Genomic DNA, 20,459 nt, shown 5'->3' with positions numbered 1-20,459 from the left:
GGGATGCTATAATCAGTATAGTTCAGCAGACCTTCTGTGCCTGGCTGGGCTCATATGTGTCTGGATCTTGTGACTAAGCTATTTGTGTTTTGGTTTCTTTATAAGTTCAATTTTCCCTATCATCCTCTTTCATATAGCTTTTAATGAGAATGAGTATGGATACCTGGCCTTTTAAACTGCTTAGTGAAAACCTCTGGAACCTCCTTGTGAACTAACCTTGAAAATGGTAACAAATTGCCCTTTTAATCTTTCTGCCTGGAAATAACTGCATAGGAAATGATGCATGTTTAATTTTGCACAAAGTACATTAAAAATGTGGAATACAAAAGTATTATTACAGGCTAATATGTTCCATGTTAGGAAGGTGAAATAAAAAGGTTTTAGTTTGGGTTGATATTTAAATATAGTTTCTTTAGGAAAAATAACAAACAAACAAACAAACTGACAAATGCAACTTCTGAGTTTTGGATCTTCTTGAGGATTGCAGATTTTGTATTGGAATGACTGATGACTTTAAAATGATTTTAAAATAGGGAGTAAATAGGAACATTGGGCCTGGGTGGATCTTTATCACAGAATCAAAGAATGGCTTGAGTTGGAAGGGACCCCAAGGATCACGAATCTCCAATCCCCCCTGCCACATGCAGGGCCACCAACCTCCCAATTTAATACCAGGCCAGGCTGCATGCAGCCTGGCCTTGAACATCTCCAGGGATGGACGGGGCATCCACAGCCTCTCTGGGCAGCTGTTCCAGCACCTCACCACTCTCTACTTTGTTGACTTTGTTCAGAATTCTTACTGAATTGCTGTGTGTCTTTTGAAAGTATTTTATCCTGTCTGCTCAAAACTGAATTAAATCCACATTTAATGAAGCAACTGTCATGCCCTGCTGGAGAAATTTCCAGTAGCTGTTTGTAAATGGTGATGAGAATGTACTACTGTCAGACTGACAGTCCTTGAGCTCAGCCTGCAGATGGTAAGGCAGAGACAGCAGCAGTGGACTTTTCTGATAATACCCTTATAAGGCTGCCTCAGTTATAACCTTGGCTGGTCTTGGAGAATGGGAGAGGTGCCTGAAGACTGAAGGATAGCCAAGGTCATACCAGTCTTCTAGAAAGGCAAGGAGGACGATCTGGGAAATTACAGGCCAGTCAGCCTTACTTCCATCCCTGGAAAGGTGATGGAACAACTTGTTCTGGGTGCCGTCTCCAAGCCATGGGAAGAGGAGGTCATCAGGAGTAGTCAACATGGAAAAATGTTTGTTTCACAGAGTGGAAATCATGCTTGACCAACCTGCTGGCCTTCTCTGTTGTCTTCACCAGCTGGGTAGATAGAGGGAGAGCAATGGATGTTGTGTATCTTGACTTCAGCAAGGCTTTCCACACTGTCTCCCACAACATCCTTGTAAGAAAGTGTGGATAGACAAGTGGATTGAGAACTAGCTGACTGGCAGAGCTTGGAGGGTTGTGGTAAGCAGCTCAGAGTCTGGTTGGAGGCCCATAGTTAGCGATGTTCCCAGGGGTCAATACTACGTCTGGTCTCATTCAACGTCTTCATCAATGACCTGGACAATAACATAGAGTCTACTTTCAGCAAGTTTGTTGATGGTACAAAGCTGGGAGGATTGACTGACACACCTGAAGGCTGTGCTGCCATTCAGCAAGACCTGCACAGACTGGAGAGTTGAGCAGAGAGGAGCCTGATGAGGTTTAAAAAGAGCATGTGTAGAGTCTTGTGCCTGGAGAGGAATAACCACGTGCATCAGTACAGTTTGGAGGATGACCTTCAGAAAGGCATTCTGCAGAGAAGGACTTGGGTGTGCTGGTGGACAACAGATTAGCCATGAGCCAGCAGTGTGTGCCCTTGTGGCCAAGAAGACCAACGAGATCCTGGGGTGCATTAAAAAGAGCTTGGCCAGCAGGTTGGGAAGGTGATCCTCCCCTTCTACTCTGCACTGGTGAGGCCATATTGGACTGCTGTGTCCAGTTCTGGGCTCCCCAGTTCAAAAGACAGGGATCTCCTAGAAAGAGTTCAGCAGAGATTTTCAAAGACGGTGAGGAGCGTGGAGCATCTCCTGTGCAAGGAAAGGTGAGAGGTCATCTGTCTGGGGAAGAGAAGGCTGAGAGGGGGTATCATAACTGTTATAGGTATCTGTAGGTTGGAGTCAAGTCGTTGGGAGCAGGCTCTTTTCAGTGATGTGCAGCAATAGAACATGGGGCAATGGGCAGAAACTGGAACACTGGAAGTTCTGTATTAACACAAATAATTTCTTTTTTGTGAGAGTGACAGAGCACTGACATAGGCTGCCCAGAGAAGTTGTGGTGTCTCCTTCTCCGCAGGTGATTCAAGACCCTTCTGAGTGCCTTCCTGTGGAACTTACTGTAGGAATCTGCTTTAGCAGAAGGGTTTGATTCGATGATCTCTAAAGATCCCTTCCAAACCCTACAATTCTGTGACTCTATGATTTCTGGAGCTTGGAGGGTAATTTTTGGATGCATGTGTCCACTGCTTACTGCCTATTGCTTATTAACAATGAACAATTTTCAACTGGTAAAATCAAGGTAAAGGGCTCTGCACTGAATCCATCAGCCACTGTCATCAGAATCCTTTTACAAAATGTTTCATGAGAGTGAAAGACAAAATGTATTTTTCTGAGTCCTTTGAAGAAGTTGCATTATATGTATGTACTACATGGGATGAAAAAGGCAATTTAGGGTTAATTTTCACAGAATCACACAGAATTGTAGGGGTTGGAAGGGACCTCCAGAGATCATCGAGTCCAACCCCCTGCCAAAGCAGGTTCCCTACAGCAGGTCGCACAGGTCGGCATCCAGGCAGGTCTTGAACATCTCCAGAGAAGGAGACTCCACCACCTCCCTGGGCAGCCTGTTCCAGCGCTCCGTCACCTCACTGTAAAGAAGTTAAATTTTAATGCTTCTGTAAGTGAAATGAGATACAAGTTTGCTTTTCGACCTCACCAGCATACCACACTGGTCTCTAGATTTCATAGAATCGTAGAATCCTTAGTGTTGGAAGGGTCCTTTAGAGGTCATCTCCTCCAACTCCCCTGCAATGAACAGGGACACGCACTGGTAAATCAGGTTGCCCAGGACCTGATCCACCCTGGCCTTGAAAGATTCCAGGGATGGGGCACCCTGGAATCACATCTCTGGGCAACCTGTGCCAGTGCCTCACCATCCTCACTGTAAAAGGTTTTTTTCCTTCTATCTAACCTAAATCTCCTCTCTTTGAGCTTGAAGCTATTTCATCTCCCAGCTTGTATTGGCAGCGAGGGTTGTATGAACCTAGGTGCAAACCTTGCATTTGGATTTGTTGAACCTCATGAAGTTCACCTGGGCCCACTGCTCAGCCTGTCTGTGTCCCTCTGGATGGTATCCCATCTGTCTGGTGCATCAACCACCCCACATAGCTTGGTGTCATCAAACTTCTCTCATCGCTGATAATTATGTGGCTTTTCGTTACCCCAAAGCACATTCACTTTGGCCTCCAATCTGACCAGAAATTATTGTGCAAACACACTGAGAAATCCTTCTAAACTCGCAGTACAAAGGAGCAGCTCCCAGGAAAAAGACAAATTTTATTCCGTGGAGGTTCAAAGATGCTTTAAAGTGTATTGCTTTCATGTCCTCTCGTACTCCATGTTTTGTCAGCTCGGTGGAAGGAACTGTGCCAAGAATTATCGCAGTAAAAGGGTCATGTTTTGCCTTTGCCTAAATGTGTCTGCTTTCACAGTCAATATCTGCACACGTTTTATGACAAAATTTGGCTCTCAGTTCAGAAATATTTTGCATCCAGTAAATGCCTTCACAGATAGTCAGACACGCTGTTTGGAATATCCCCCCCGAGTAACTTCACTGCATTTCCTAGCAAAGATCTGTTTTAGTACCTTTGCTCCCCTCGTGAGGGTGTTTCTGCCCATCTGTTTCTTGTCAGCACCAAACTTGGGCAAGTGCCACTTCTCATAATTGCTTTTTTCTCCATGTTTTTCTAAACATTGCTTGGCAAAGTTAACATAGGAGTTTGGAGATTTGTCATCCTTTCAGGAGGATAGCATCATCTTAGCAATTGATGAGGAATGATTAAAGTGTAACGGGTGTATTTACTTTTTAGATTGCGTGGATTTACATGTTGCAAGACTTAAGGTGTTTGAGAGATAAAAAAAAACAAACAAACCCAACCACAAAGAACAACACTTTCCTCTGTTTGTTTGTTTTCCAGGGAGGAAAGGAAATCAAAGGCACTGAGAATTATCATTAACTGCTTCTTCTTATTCCAATTCTGAGTCTCTCATAATGATGAATTTCCTGGAGGTGGAACATATATACTGGGGCAAAATGGGGCAGAGGAAGGGATTTTCTTTTGTGGTACCAGCATGAGAGCTCAGAGCTGGCTGTGGTTCTTGGTGCTCATTATAGAATCACAGGACCCTTGAAGTCCATCTGCCCCACTCCCTGCACTGAGCAGGGACACCCACAGCTCCATCAGTGCTCACAGCCCATCCAGCCTGACCTTGGCTGTCTGCAGGGATGGGGCAACAGCCACCTCTCTGGGCAACCTGTGCCAGTGCCTCACCACCACTGTAAAAAGCTTCTTCCTTATATCCAATCTAAATCTTCACCTCTTCTGGTCTGAAACTATTCCCCCTGTCCTCTTGTCCCACCAACATATCCTGATAAAGACTGTCTCCTCTCTTACAGCTCCCCTTTAGACATGAACAGGCCAGTCTCAGGTCACCTCGCAGCCTTCTCTTCTCCATGCTGCACAGCTCCAGCTCTCTCAGACTGTCCTTGCAGGAGATCCTTCAAAAATGATCCCTGGGATCGTTTTTGTGGCTCTCCTCTGGATGCACTCCAACAGCTCCATGTCTCTGACTCCAAATTCCCTTTCTATATCATTCCCTTTCTGTACCAGATGACACACAGCAGTGTAGAAGCAACAAGGACAGTGATTTTTCTTTACACAACCTTTCTGAGGTGCCAGAAAACAGTGTGTGGTGTGTTGGGCTGCAGAGGTATTTAACAGGGATTATCTGAACTCAAGGGCCCTGGCTCATGGCTGAGGTTCACATGTCCCTCTGCAAAAGATTTGAAGTGCTGTGGAAGTGCCTGCCCAGGGATTAGCCCTAATGCCTTATGCCTAATGATTTCTTTTAATTAGAAGGTGATATTTAACAGCTTGGCTTTGTGCTGCTTTCCAAGATGGGCCAACCGTGCTTCAAAGACAGCTAAAGAGGAGAGCATAAGTGTTCTGCCAAGTACTCCAGCTGCTTTAACACGCTTATAAGCCTCTGTTACAACTAAAACATGCAGTGTATTCTTAGAAGAAAGTGAATCTCTCTCCTCTCTAGTCTATGTAAAGTGAAACACTTGTCTGTTATGACAGTTAAGTTATCCTTGCATGTCCAAGTTGGTTCTTCTGGGCACGTCAGAGTACTTACTGAACCTCACTGCTCTGAGCTGTTTCTGAGATCAGGTGCAAATCAGTGTCACAGTTTTCAGGTTCATGCTTTTGTCTTAGAAGATTGCCACTTTACTTTGGGCCTGATGGCCATAGGTTGGCAGTCAGACTAAGTGATTTTAGTGGTCTTTTCCAACCTTTATGATTCTATGATTTATGCCAGAGGAATCTGAAGTTCTGACCCCAGACACCACTGGGTGATGAGTCCTAAATTTGTTTATTTTGGGGCTACATTGCTTTCTTTGATTCTGGTTGCCATCTGCTTCTTGCCCATGTCACAAAGTGCTCGTTCCCCATGCATCCCGCATAGAAGCAGTGTGCTCTGAGCCCCCTTCAGTGTATACTTCCAATTAGCAAGTTTAAAGATGAGCAGCCCCCTCCTCCTGCTTCCTTTTACTGAGCTGAAGCTTTAATGTCTCTACCAAAAAAAAAAAAAAGTTATTTTGATCCACTGTGAAGCTGTTGGTTCTTTCTGTCGGTCTTTTGTCTTCTAGTTTTACTTTGAACAACTGTGGTTTTGTTTAATGCCTGGCAATCTCTGCATAGCTGTTCTTGTCCCTCATGTGTTTTTCTTTTTGGGGGAGGATTAGTCATATTCCTACTTCACTTTGCTTAGAAAGGATGCAAGAGAAGAGTACCTCACTCTTCAGTTGGAAAGTTTCAGTTCTGTAAATTGGATTCTGGAAGTATGCCTTGGAGATGGGCACTGCCTGTGTGTTTCTGCAGAAGGAGTTCTCAAGTGCCTCAAAGAGAGGAGAAAAAGAAGAAAAGGAAAGAAGCAGACCGCTCCCTAATTGCCCTTAAGGAGTTCTTTCCCTTAAGTATGAACCTACAATTGCAGCATGTTGCTGAAGAGTTGTTTCAGCCTTTTTCTCCTCTCTTACCTTCCCGTGTCTCGCTCCCAAGGTCCTCCATTGACTGGGTGGTCCCATTCCCTCCTGTGACAGCAGTGCATGGCAGTGAGTCAAATAACAGAGTTATGGTCCTGTGTCACAGTTGGCTGCTGCGGTCTCAGGAGATGCCTTCAAGTGATTATTTCAAACCTTTCAAAAGCAAAAGCGCCAAGCACTGAATAGGGAGCAACATTTGTAGTCAAAGCCTTCGTGTCAAAGCCCAGTTGTGAAAGAGAGAATTTGGTGGGAGCACAGAAGCAGTCCTTCTGGCACGGGACCAATACGTTGTCATTAGCAAATTAGTAAGCATGGCTAAAATCTAAACTAAATTGAGGTACTGGAGAAGGAGAAAGTTGTGGGGAGGGACTGAAGCTGAGGATTGCACCAAGCAGAGTGACCTCAGACCTCTTTGCCATCTGGTTGCTCAATGCCGTGCCCTTTACCGCTCCATGTAAGAAATGTCTGTGCTGTGAATTTGTGCTTGTAGTTGTTTTTGTGCTGAAGTTCAGGGATGCCTCTGTTGCTTTGGTTAATGCATTCATCTGCCCCTGCAGAGTGTGTCAGCAGAACATGTTAGGATAGTAATGCTTGGTCCTTATGATAATCCCAAAATTTCAGATGTCAGTTCTGGCGTTTACCAGCTGGACAACGTGTAACCCTTTATTGAACGATGCCCTGCTTTTCACTCCTGCAGGCTGTCCCACGGATTATGGTTCAGTCTGCCAGTATCGATACCAGTGCTGCAAAGATAAAGCAGGTAAGCACACCATAGCGTGTTAGGAAACAGTTTCTTTATTCACATCACTGAAAACCAGAGGCAGCAAAAGCCACGTAAGCCTGTGGCACTTTTGCTGTCACTTCATGGTCAGACAATTAAATGCAGTATGCATTGCTGTGTTTTCTTAGGTCTTGCTAAAGTCTCCCCTCTGGTGCTGGCTGTGCTTCTATACTTAAAAGCCTGGCTAATCATATGATTGTATTTGCAGTTAAGTAGCTAACATTTAGCTGTTTTGCTGCTTTAAAAGACAAATTGCTTTGCACTGATGCTTTCTATAAACAGAACGAGTCTGTTATTCTGAGTGCTGAGCTTAATTCTTGATTTTACATTTTGAGCCAATTCATGATATCGGCATGAAAAAAGACTCTTGTAAGCAGGGTAGAAAATAGACCCTATGATCTCCCACAGTTCAGCAGAACTTCAGTCTTGTGAATAGCAAATCAGCTTTCTCCCACTGTGCTTTTATTGTCTTAGTAAAATGTGTGTTATCTGAACACAGCTTAAAAGGGAAAGCCCAAAGAAAGAACAGAATTCCAGAGTTCACATCTACAGCACCCGCTCTGCAGAAAAGCTGGAAGTGTTTTCAATCCACTGCAATGTTTCAGACAACTTTTCTGTATTATATCTTACTTAGCAATAGCTTTGGCTCCTGAAGCTCTTGTAATTCAATCAAATCCCTCTTTCACTGAATGCCACTTAAGTTCCCAGTGAGAAAGATATTTCAGAACAAGGTGCAAGTCCTGCTGTTTGGGACACTTTAGTATTAAATGGGAAGAAGACAACATTTTGAACAGTAAACAAGTATGTGCACTTGAGAGTTAACAGGTAGGTCCACGTCTGCCTTCCTCCAACCACTTTTTCTTCTTCATATTAGCAGCCACCTCCTTCCCTCCCAAAGAGATTTAGAGACATCCTAATCTTTTAGAGTACATGAGCTGGCACAAGATATTGATCTATCAGATTTAGTAAACTTTACAGCCAAGAAATACATCACTAAAATGGGCTGTTAATCTCATGAGGTGCAGTTAATTTCATACCCTGGAAGTGTGTGGTGCTGGTGACAGTGAGGTGGGAATGGCATTTGGGAACGGGAACATAAATGACAGTTTAGCTGGAAAGCTGTGATTTATCAGTCCTGAAAGTTAAGCCAAATAACTGAGAGAGGCTTATAGATCATGACTGTTTCACATTTCATATAAATCCTGCTATTCAAACAGCAAATGACCATTCCTGCAATATAAATAACTTTTCAGTAAATATTGGGGAGCGTATTTCTTTTAGTCAATGCTTTTCTTATTAATGGAAGAAATGAGCTGACAATCCTACCAGATTTGTAAAGCTGACTTCAGATCAACTTCGTCTTCTGGAGCCTGTGGCTACGTGGGGGTGTAGATATGCTGCAGGCCTTAGTGCTTCTCAGAGACCTTGTATCTGCCCTTTAGATCCAGAGAGTTTGGATATCAGAGTTCCATGGTCACTGTCCTCTTCTGTTTCAGCTGAACCAAGAGGCAGCAGGGAAACGACCATTCGAAGCTGCGGTACGGATGTCAGAGGTGGAAAAGAATCCCGAAAAGATGCCCAAAATGCCTTTGCAGCAGCCCACGGGAGATGCCCAGGCTCAGGACTCCCAGGAAGGGCCTCCAAGTCCTCTGAGCGAAGCCTCCAGCGGGTACTTTTCTCACAGTGTATCAACAGCCACCCTCTCTGAAGCTCTCACAGCAGGAAGTGATGCTGTGGTTCAGCCAGGGGGACAGACGCCTGCCCTAAGTGACTTCCCAGCTCCTGCTGTGGCTCAGGGATCTTCAGACATGCCGGGACACTCGGACAGTCCTTTAGAAAGCTGTCTCAACAGTAAGGGGGAGAGTCTACCCACTCCCAGCCTTCCAGGTGCTCACACAAGATCAAAAGACAGCACTGAAGTGAATGGGAGTGATGCTTTGAAGTCAAAATCTTCTGCATCTCCTGTGACTCACAGTGAGCAGGCAAATGATGCCTCTGTAGCCACTGATGCAAAAACCTTTCTTTCTACCTCTGCTCCAAGGATGGAGTCATCTAAACAATTGGTGGAGTCAGCAGGACAGGCTGTCAGGAGAAAGGAAACAAGTTCTGGGGCTTCCGAACTAGGGGCTCCCAAACCACAGGTTCAGCCCAACCAATCGTCCCAGCCCAGCGTTGCCACCTCCCCCTTCAAAATCCAGAAAGTCAAGACTTCAGAGCTCAAGTCCTTCACCAGCATGTTGGGGACTGATCCCTCGTGTTCACTAAACGCAGAGGAGGAGCAGCAGGAAGGAGAAAAGAGCGCATCTGCAGCACATGGCCTGAGCCATAACGGGTCAGAGATGGCAGAAGAAAAACTGGAAGTAGTTTCTGACTCTGAAGATGGCAATGAGATTCCCGAGTGGCTGAAAGAGGGAGAATATGTCACTGTTGGTGCAAACAAGACAGGCATCGTTAGATACATTGGGCCCACAGATTTCCAGGAGGGAACGTGGGTTGGTGTTGAACTGGATTTACCTTCAGGTAAGATGCTCTAGATTGAGTGCAACATAGGCAGCATTTCGGAGTTTGCGGTGTTTGTTGTAATGTTGGCAATCAGGAAAAAGAGGTGGTTAAAGTTTTTGTTCAGTTTCTTTTGTCATTCCTTCCTGACTCTTACTTTTAGGCTTCCCAGACTTTATATAACAAATAATTTTTAGAAACTAGGGTACCATTCTTGGAGAAGATTTGCTTCCATGTGTCATTGGAGCGTGATGCAGAAAAGCAATGACTTGAGCAGAAGCACTTTAAAACTACGGAGGTGAGAGGAAAGGAGGTGGTAGCTGGCATTTGTTCTCTACTGGAGCCCCAGGCTTCACAGTTCCTTCCCTTCACAGGTTCACATCAGCTTTCATGGCACTCGTTTTCTCTGTTATCCAAGAGCAGGCAGGATGTGCCAGTGGAAGACTCAGGAGAATCATAGATTCACAGAATCACCAAGGTTGGAAAAGACCTCTAAGATCATCCAGTCCAACCGCCCACCTACCACCAGTATTGCCCACCAAACCATGGCCCTCAAAACTACACCTGAACATTTCTTGAACACCTCCAAGGACGGTGACTCCACCACCTCCTGGGCAGCCTCACCACTCTTACGGAGAAGAAATGTTTCCTAGGAAGTGACCGTTAGATAACATTGACTTTCACAGTGAGAGAGTGGTTTATAAAGAGCACTCAAAGCTCCTTATTTAAATTCTTTTAGCCAAGCTACAAAATTCCAAAGCTGCAATGCAGGCTGTGGTTGGTGAATCAGCACGTCTCAAGGAATTGCCCACATTCTGCTGCATGCTTCTCTGAGATTGGAGCTGCTCCCCAAGATAAGAAGTGTCTCCAGGATCCAGGACTCCCATTTAAATGAGCACTTATCTTTCCCATGCGTGGTGTGCTCATAAAAGCTAAACTAGGCGGCGTGCTTTTAGCTGGGTACAGAAAACTGCCTGGATTTGCCATCCCAGAAAGCAAACTGTAGCTCCAATCCTTCTGAAAGTTGTAGGCGCTATTCTCTGAATTCTTTGCTTTCTCATGCTTTATTTTAAGAATATATGTATTTATAGACTCACTGTAGTTTTGGAAAGTCACATTCCCTCCCTGTCTGGTCCACTGACTAGTCGGTGAGCATCAGCTTAGCCTTCCTTGGAAGAGTCTTGTGGCTAAGAGATGTTGGTCATGTTGAAGACTCAGCTGCTGGTGGTTTTGGATATTCTTCTGTTTCCACAAAGATTTAGGTCCCTGATTTCATAGAGACATAGAATGGCTTGGCTTGGAAGGGACCTTAAAGCCCGCTCAGCCCTAACACCTGCCTTGGGCTGGTTGCCACCCACCAGCTCAGGCTGCACAGGGCCCCATCCAGCCTGGCCTTGGGCACCTCCAGGGATGGAGCATGATTTGCTGGAGCACAGTTGTCTTCTAGCACACTGTAGCTTCCCTTGGGAAACAGTCACAAGCTGGTGTCTTTGGACTGGGAGGAACCTTAAAGCCCATCCAGTCCCAAGCCTTGCCATGGGCAGGGATGAACCAAGGCCAGTTCTAGTGCGGCTGCTTCCTATGATTTTATCCACTTGGATATAAAACCAGCTGATGGGTTTTTTATCTTATGCATTCCTCAAGGGAGGCTTCTCCCACTTATCTGCTCCTCTAGAGCTTGAAGATTTCTTTCTCCGTCGAGTTCATTGATCACGAGCTCTTGTTTGCTCTCATACAAGCTTTGTACTGATGGTGCTTGCTTTCCTGCTTGTTTACCTATTAAGAGGGAATACAGCATTTTGTTCTGCAGGAACAAAGTGCTTCCAGTGCCCTCCTGTATAATAGTTTCTAAGTCTGTCATCATCATAGTAGCTTTTATTTTCAACGAAAGTCTTCCCTGCAGCATGGCACTATCTTTCAGCCCAGGCTGCTGTTGTCGCTCCTTTATCCATACACTTCTCTACTTCTGTAATAGCCTGCATGGCTCTGCACGGAGCTGTTACTGAGCAGCTCAGCCAGGAGATTTATGCATTGTTTTTAACCTTAAAAACAAAGGAAAACCCTATCCATTTAGTCTGACAAAAACTATAATTAGTATAGCCCTCTGGCATTATATTGTTCTCAGTCATCGTGTTAGTTCATTCCTTCAACTTGTCTTTAAGCATTTTGTAACTGTGACTCAACCTTCATCTGAGGCAGAATCAGCCCAGTTAAATCCCTGGCTCAGTTAAACCCCCATCCTTGTCCCTGCTGCTGATAATAAAAGAATCACAGAATCACAGAATGGCCTGGGTTGCAAAGGCCCACAATGCTCATCCAGTTCCAACCCACTGCTGTGTGCAGGTCACCAACCAGCAGCCCAGGCTGCCCAGAGCCACATCCAGCCTGGCCTTGAATGCCTGCAGGGATGGGGCATCCACAGCCTCCTTGGGCAACCTGTTCCAGCGCCTCACCACCCTCTGGGGAAAAACTTCCTCCTAAGTGCCCTGGAGCCCTGCATGAGTTTCCTCCAGTGCTGGGTAGCAGCACACCCTACGCACAGAGCAAAAGCCATTTTGTGCAGCAGTGGCACAGCTGCCCAGGGAGGTGGTGGGGTCACCAAACCTGGAGGTGTTCCAGAACCTTGGGGATGTGGCAGTGAGGGACGTGGGCAGCGGGCACGGTGGGGTGGGGTTCTAGGGAGCATAGAGATCTTTTCCAATGTTAATGATTCTATGATCTGTGTTTCTTTTCAAAGGGAAGAACGATGGCTCCATTGGAGGAAAGCAGTACTTCAGGTGCAACCCAGGCTATGGATTGCTCGTGAAACCAGGCAGAGTTAAAAAGGCCGCAGGACCAGCGAGGCGACGGAGCACCGGCGTGAGGTTGCAGGGAGCGGCATCCAGCGAGAACAGGAGGAGTGGCAACTTCTCTGCTTCAGCATCCAGCCTGGCTTCACTCACAGCCCTGGCTGCCAAGTCAGAAGGAGGACCCACAATTCGCATGGAGAAGAGCCAGAAAAACGCAGAGAACAGGAAATCCTGGGCGAGCTGAGAGAGTGGCCTGCTGCAAAGCGCCGTGGCTGTGGGCCCCCATCTTTTAGCTTCAGCTGGCTAAAAGCAGGCCTGTGAACTTGTGGTTTGTGGCAAACACTAATGAAGGGTTTTTTCTCTGCTTTGGGTGACTGGCATGTTCATTCCTTGCCTTGCCATGGTGCTGGGTCTACAGCCATAGTTTCATGTTACATGTTGTGATGCTGAGGTGTAGGGTGACTGTGAGCTCTGCTCTCCTCCACCTCCCAGAGAAGGAGGAGATGAGAGTTGTTCAAATTATGGCATGACTTCTAGTGGCTACAAAACCCTGCCTACACCTCAGTGCTTCTCTGAGCACGGGTCCCCAAAAGAACCAATTCTGTCTAATTTTGTGAGAGCTACATCGCATAACGCATGGTGAAAGGGCAGGATAATGATCCCAGATGGGCAGAGAAGGGAACATATCTGGTAATGAGGAACCCCTCAAAACTCTTTCATTTAAAAAAACAGTAGCCCCAGCATCAGTGCCTGGTTTGATTTCTGTTCTGTTATCCTTCTGTGTAAATCAGCCCAAAATTTATTGCTGATGGGAATGAGAGCAGGCCCATGACCCGCTCTGTAATATTTTGGATCCCTTCTTTTTACAGAGGAGGAGAGTTAAACGAATTTGCCATCTCAGATTCATTTAGTGTGTGCTCTCACCATGCTGTGCTCCTCTCACTGCCCCAAGCACTACAAGAACTTCCCATTTCCTCTGTCTTTTGGGTCAGGAGGATTTTGGCAGAGATGGCACTGCAGTGCTCCCATGTCCCCAACCTTTTGTCGGGTCCTGCCTGCTGCTCAATGGAGCATCCTGCCCAACCTTTGGGTCTTTGCCCAGCCTTTGGGTCTTCACCCAACCTATGGGTTTTCATCCAGCCTTTGGATTTTCATCCAGCCTTTGGGTCTTCACTCAACCTTTTTGTCTTTGCCCAACCTTTGTGTCTTCGCCCAACCTTTGGGTCTTCACCCAGCCTTTGGTTTTCACCCAGCTGTTCAAAGCAGAGGCTTGCTGCTCTTGTAACAGGATGAATCCAGTGTATTTATTTGTATTTATTGTGTTGAACTGAGCAAAGGTTGCGCTTTACAATCATCCGCCGTCCGGCGTTGTGCTGAGGAGAGCAGTGCTAAGAGGAGCCCAACCCAGTGACATGGAAACAAACCCATGACAGAGTCTTCCCCAAACCAACCCCTCCCAGAGGTGGAGGGTTGGCCTGGCTTTTATCAAACTTGATTTTATTTTTGGTGAACCTTACTAGTTTTTAACACCCTGTGGCACAAATTACATACCTGTATATACGTGTGCACATACCTACGTACACCCATTTTCTAACAAATCAAGAAAGGCCACAGGCTTTTATATTCTGAGCTGTTTATACCTTGTTTAAGGAATCGGGGGGGGATTGGACAGCTTGAGCAATAAAGGTTTTATCTACTTGGGGAATATTTAGGATGCTGAATTAATGATTTCACTTTAATACGTATCTAGTCTCTGTCCGTGCTGCATGTGGGTATCAAAGTGCCTTAGCCATCTGGTTCAGAGGTCCAAGGGAGAGATACATTGTCATCAGAGGAGACAGAGATGCTTAGTGAAGGAGATAATTATGCTGATTTACTGTAATTAATATCATTTATGCAGAAGGAATAAAATTAAAATAGAAACTAATCTGTAGCTGAAATGAGTGGGATGGGTTACAGTGCAGCACGCGTAGTACTGCCAGGGATTTGCATCTCCTCTCAGCTTTTGTTAGTTTCAGTGTTTCCTGGATTTTTGTAAAGAAATCTTAATATCAAATGTGTAGAGCAGCTTTTAAAGACGTTTTTAGCACACGTTTTTTCCTCCTTTTCCTTTGCATAAAGCTCCTGTCCATAAAGCCAAGGTGATGGAAGAAATTCAGTAATCAGGAGTTCAGATGCTCGAATTCCTGGCTTTTATAGACATGATCCATGCAACAAAATGGCATTTTGCTTCGGGGCCTGATGGCTCTCACTATAGAAGGCCGCCCGCTGGTTCATGTGGCGCCTCTTTCGCTGCCTTGTCTGCTTTCTGAAATCCACTTCTGATGTTTTTCTGATTGCACTCTGCTCTGATGTGCTACACAGAGGTAGCCCATGGAAGCAGCCCCAGCCTACGGGTTTTTGTAGTCTCAGCATTTCATTACAGGAGTTAGGGTTGCCTTCACAGCGTGTTGATGTTTGGGTGTCCCCCCAAAGGGGGACATGAAGGGAAGAAGCTGTCTGAGTCCTCCCACACCCCTCTGCTCCGCTGAGGACTGCAGATCTCCAGGACTGATAGGAAGCAGCGAAGGTGCAGGAGTGACAGGGTGCAGCCCAAGCAGCTGGGCAGTGGCTCACTGTGGGTTTCACCCGCTGTAAATTCCTCTGCCTGCACTTGTATTGCAGTTCTTGCTTTGTAGGGTTGTATTCAAGTGTCTGGGACACGTGCTGGGAGGCTGCAGCCAGTTGCTGGGGGTGGCTTTCCTCTGCCTCTGCCCTGGGTTGTGTTACCACACTGCGCTGTATGGATTCAGAGGGGCACAAACAGCATTGACCTGCTACCTCCCCCAGGGTCGGGTGCCCTGGAAGCAAATGTCTTAAACATGGCTGTGCTTGGGGTGTCTGCAAACACTGGTGCGCGATAAGGGGGGCAGAGCTGCTCTGTTCAGAGCACCACGTTGACCTTTGTGGAGGGAGGATTTTCCTCTTTTGCTTCGTACTTTCTTTTTGAATTTTGAAGGAAACCTCCTCAGCTTCCACCTGCCCCCAAAGGCTGTGTGGGTGAGTTCCACAAAGCCAAGCGCATCCACGTGGGCCACGAGGACACTCCTGGAGGACTTCATCTCCTTCCTGCTCACCCCAACTTCCCCAGCCGCCCGCTCCTTCTCCTGCTGGATCCAAGTTTGGGCACAGTGAGTGCTCACCTCTCTGCTCAGAGCACCAGCTAACCAGAGAACATCCTTTTAAACCACAATGAGAGTAATTTGATTTTATTTTTTTAAGTGATAGCTAGCATTAGAATAACTCAACCCTCAGCATACAGGAGGAGGTGCTCTTAACTGGAACAGCCCAGCAGCTGAGGCTGGTGTGTTAATAGCTATGCAGATTTCCCAACGTTTTTCATGCACTTTATATACAGGGAGGAAGAATATTTTAATGCAGGAACTGTGATTGGTCGTGATTCGAGTTTCTCATCTGCTGTGTTTGCTCAGTTCTGTGGGCTCATGTGGTGTCTGAGAGCAGAGCCGTGCGGGTGGGTCTGAGATGTGGTGGGATTTAGGCACATGGTGGCATTTGCTGCAAGCAGCCCAGGCAGTGCTGTGGGAAGGGTGTTTTGTGGGTTCTCTCCAGCCAAGCCAAGACTTTGTACTGTATGATGCTCCTGACTCTCCTGGTGATTTGATCTTGTCCCAGATAATACCTGCTCAGTTGAAGGGCCTTGGCTCTTTGCTTGTCAGCATACTTTATTTGAGGAAGATAAATGATTCCTGCATGGGAATATTGCCCACATCCTTAAGAAAGAAGGGTTTGCCCCACATCTCTTCCCCTGCTGCTCAGCCTCACAGGCTCAGCATCACTTTGCTCTGCTACGAGCTGAGAACCCCACCTCATTCTGCCTCACCGCTCATCAAAACCCATCCAGAACGAGCCCTGGCATCACACAGTCCTGCTCATAAGGGAGCTGTCTGAGAGTCCTTCCTGTCCTGACACATCGTCCTTACTCCGGTACTGGCAGTTCTTTGCACAAGAAGTTCAGTGTTTGCAGTGCCTTATCCCTGGGTCAGCAAGTAACACAGCAACGCGCTGGGCTCAGCCTGACCTCCAGTCTGCACAGCTTGTAGGAAGTGATGCTACACCAAGGTGCAGATGAGTTACGCTACCCTTGAGCTGGAGTTGCAGTAAGTGTCTTGCTCCTGCATCCCCTTCATCCCTCCCTGCTTTGGGTTCTCGCTCTGTGCCATCCTGGCATTTCTCACCCACAGGGCACCAGGGGTTTCCCTCTTCCACCCCCACTAACACCTGCTGTGTCTTGGGAGCCTCTCCCAGCTCATCTTTCTGTTGATTTTTTTTTTGTAAATGTAGTGGGTCTGTATATAAAGAGTGGCTATTGACACTGTGGTATTACTACGTGTTGATCGGTGTACTTCAAATGAGCTAAAATCCAAAGACACTTTGTAATGAGCTGTAAAGTTTTTAATTATTTCTGTACAATACTAAATTGTAATATTGTGTTATATATGCAATGCAGCCTGCAGTACCTAAATAAACTTCTTCTTTAAAACCCATAAGTCTACACTTTGTTATCTTGTGAGCAGCACCAAAACTTTCAGATGTGTTCAGGGCATCACATTGGGAGTGCTGATGTTTGAGGGTGCTGAGATCCATCACTATAATCTCAAACACGTCTCTTGCCTTATTCCTTGCTGTGCAGGGATTTCCCCACACACAGCACCACAGCACCGCTGGCCCCTGGCCTCCCTCCTCTGTGAGGTTTTGGACATCAGCCCTTCCAAAGGCACCAGGGCTGTTGGTGCCCATCCTGCCCTTGGTCACAGCAGTGAGTTTTCTTTTCCCTCTACTCCTCAATGTATTGCAGAGTTCCCTTCCTGCTCCAGGTTCCCAGTGGTATCTTCACAGCCCTGTGTTGGGCTCCCAGCAGTTCGCCCAGCTCTCTGCAGCACTGGGGGGCCCAGTGCTGTGCCCAGCACCCCAGGTGTGACCTCAGCAGCATGCGATGCAATCTTTGGTGCTTATCCCTTTTTTTTTTTCTTTTTAGTTTCTCTTTATCAACACTTTTTCCTCCAAAACGCAGCTTAGCGTTGCTAACAAGAAGCAGGCTTTGGGCCCAGCTCTCACCTGTTTGTTTCTACAAGCAACAAAACCCCGCACCAATTCCGCAGTTCCTTGCTGAAAGTCATTTAGCAAAGGGTATTTTTATCGGTGCCTTGCAATCAGCGCACAGAAATACAGCTGCCTGGTGTGTTGTTTTTTCCTACGGTTGATCTCCTTTCATGTTGGACCTTCAGAAGAAGCAAGAAGGAACGCCAACCTTCTGCTGGAGCACGGGCGCCTTTTGAAGTGCCGTCACTTTGTTCGAGAGCCGCTCTTCCCAAAGGTGGTTCCTGCAGCACCGCCGCGCTGCTCTGTGTTCTGCAGCCAGAGCTGCCTTCAGAAGGCAGCCATCAAAACAGGCGAGGGGAACAAACGCCCCACAAAGAATCGCCTCCTCCGCTGCCTGCCGCCAATTAGCAGCGCTCTCACGGCCCTCACCTGTCCTCGTGCTCTTTGTCACAATGAGCAAATGGAGTTGCCAAAGTCCAGCTGGAAATGGAGGTTTGGGGCAGGACGCAAACAGCCCCACACCTCTGGGTCCTCACGTGTTCATAGCATCACAGAATGGCCTGGGTTGCAAAGGCCCACAATGCTCATGCAGTTCCAACCCCCTGCTGTGTGCAGGTCGCCAACCAGCAGCCCAGGCTGCCCAGAGCCACATCCAGCCTGGCCTTGAATGCCTGCAGGGATGGGGCATCCACAGCCTCCTTGGGCAACCTGTTCCACTGCCTCACCACCCTCTGGGGGAAACACCTCCTCCTAAGATCCAACCTCAACCTCCCCTGTCTCAGTTTCAAACCGTTTCCCCTTGTCCCATCACTGTCCAATGTTCCCCATCTTCTCCGAAAAACAAAGTGGGGGACCCAGGAATTTGAGGCCATCCCTCATCCTCCAAAGAGTTCATTTTTCTACATGTTGAAGCTGTAGAGATGTGTTTTCCTTTGCTCGTGCCTGAGGCTGCTCCAGGGCTGCCGCCACCCTCAGCCAAAAAGGACCATCAGAGGCTTTGTCTTTGTTGAGTTATACATTTTTATTTTCTAAGAGGTACAATACTAAAATAAACACAAATTAAAAAAAAGTTTTATTAAAACAAAACTGTACAAAAAAGCAGTTATACTACATTTTAATTACAGAACAGTCTACTGTCCAAAAGGCACTAATCCAGAATAGGAGATACAATGATACAGGACTCATTTTAACTATTTTAATCAATACAATAGAGCACTTGTTTCTCTGTCCATTCACATACAGAAACAAGGACTTTTGCTACAGTCATTACACACTGTTATAAATATGAGCCCTACATGGAAAGGTGCAGTATCGCTCTCCCTGGACCAGAATTCGGTTCAGACAATGTTAGAAATTAAAAGAAAAAGCAAAAAGGGCACAAAGGGCAGGAGGGAAGGAGCTGCTGCTTCTGAAGCACCTACTGCCTAAGGAAGATGGGACAAACAAGAACTGTCACCTTCATTCTGCAGATGGGAGCGCACAGAAAGGACCTGTTTGCCTCCAGGGTTTGCAGCAAGGAAGGGGAAGGGAAATTCGGATCACATGAATTGCAGAGCTTTGTGTTATTCTCCACCACAGCCTGTTCTACACAGCTCTGCTTGGACCTTCCCCAGGCACTTCTCCACTTTGTAACTCATAAGGACCAACACCAAGTGACAAAATGAATCCCCTCTCCTTGCAGCAAAACATGGAGCAGATCCACTCACAAGATCACAGAATTGCTCCGGTTGGAAAAGACCTTCAAGGCCATCAAGTCCAACCACAACCTGACCATACGACCCTGACAGCTCTCTGCTAAATCGTGTCCCTGAGCACCACATCCAAATGGTTTTAAACACATCCAGGGATGGATCAGCATCTCGCAGCTCACTGCAGTGACTTAGAGAAGACTTCAGAAAAACTCTTCCTAACCATCAGTACCAGAAGGGCGCCCAGCCATGAGAACAGGGAGACGCCACGGCTGCTCCGCCACTTGCTGCAATGCATGCAGGTTGCTCCGAAGCCCCACCAGCACTGCTGCCCACCCGCCCTGCTGACAGCAAAACCACTTTGGCAGCTGTGGGATCGCTCAGTAGTGCACCGCAGCTTGCTGGTGGTACCTGAGATTCGCTCCCTGTGACGCACAGCGCCGCCTCCCTGCCTTGGCTGCCTGCTTACTGCTCATCCTCCCTCCTGGTCTGCACTGCTGCTTGTTTCTTCCTGAAATTTCATGCTGAGGACCACAGCAAAGAGACTGCAGAGAACAGGTCCTCCAGGTGGCAAACAGCAACGCACGGCACATCCACTAAATGCCAGGCACGGACGTAGCCCATGGGCTGAGCAGCCCGGCCACGGCGAGGAGCATCACCCAGCGAGGCAGGAGAGGGCTGGGACACGGCGGGAGAGGGATACTGCACCTTTGGAACAGTGTCATATACAGAAGACAAAGACAGGCATCTGGATGTTAACAAAAATAAGTAACAAAGAAATATGATTAAACAAAATCTCTTCTCACATCATCCTATACTACATCCTCCTTCTGCTTAGCAGAAAATTGTACGTACACAAAAATACAAATACACAATTTTGTAGAACAGTCTGATTTTAATATATTTATATATATTTATATTTATATGAGTGGCAGGTTAGTTCATTATATAGAGCTTTTTGCACTTTTGGCTCATACGCAACAAGGCTTTATAAATTCAGCTTTAGCTTTCATTCAGGTTTTATAGCTTCTCGAACATTTGTTTTCACATTTAAAGCAGCATCCAATTTGCAAGAGGAGTTGGTGGTGGCTACAGCAAGGATCGGGTCACGAGGTTATTTGGGGTGGGGGAGAATATACATTCCAGTGTGTGCGCGCTAGTGCTCGTGTAAAAAAGAACAGAGTGAAGGTGTGACTCCAGGATACCGTGTTTACCTCTTGAGGTAGGCACAAC

General features: G+C 46.7%; 1 protein-coding gene across 1 annotated transcript in view; it reads left to right on the top strand.

Annotated features, from left to right (window-relative positions):
* The window catches only part of KIF13B (kinesin family member 13B), a gene marked incomplete at both ends in the record, with an annotated part of 120,369 nt that extends 107,687 nt beyond the window's left edge, over positions 1-12,682 (top strand). The window contains 3 exons of the mRNA XM_079550566.1: positions 7,067-7,129; positions 8,647-9,670; positions 12,387-12,682. Of these exons, the coding sequence (XP_079406692.1) occupies positions 7,067-7,129; positions 8,647-9,670; positions 12,387-12,682 (1,383 nt within the window). The remainder of the gene's footprint in view (positions 1-7,066; positions 7,130-8,646; positions 9,671-12,386) is intronic.
* Positions 12,683-20,459: the final 7,777 nt, after the last annotated feature.

This window comes from Tetrao urogallus, assembly GCF_951394365.1.
Source record: "Tetrao urogallus genome assembly, chromosome: 2".
Taxonomy (NCBI): Eukaryota; Metazoa; Chordata; class Aves; order Galliformes; family Phasianidae; genus Tetrao; species Tetrao urogallus.
This window is presented reverse-complemented; position numbering and strand designations above follow the sequence as displayed.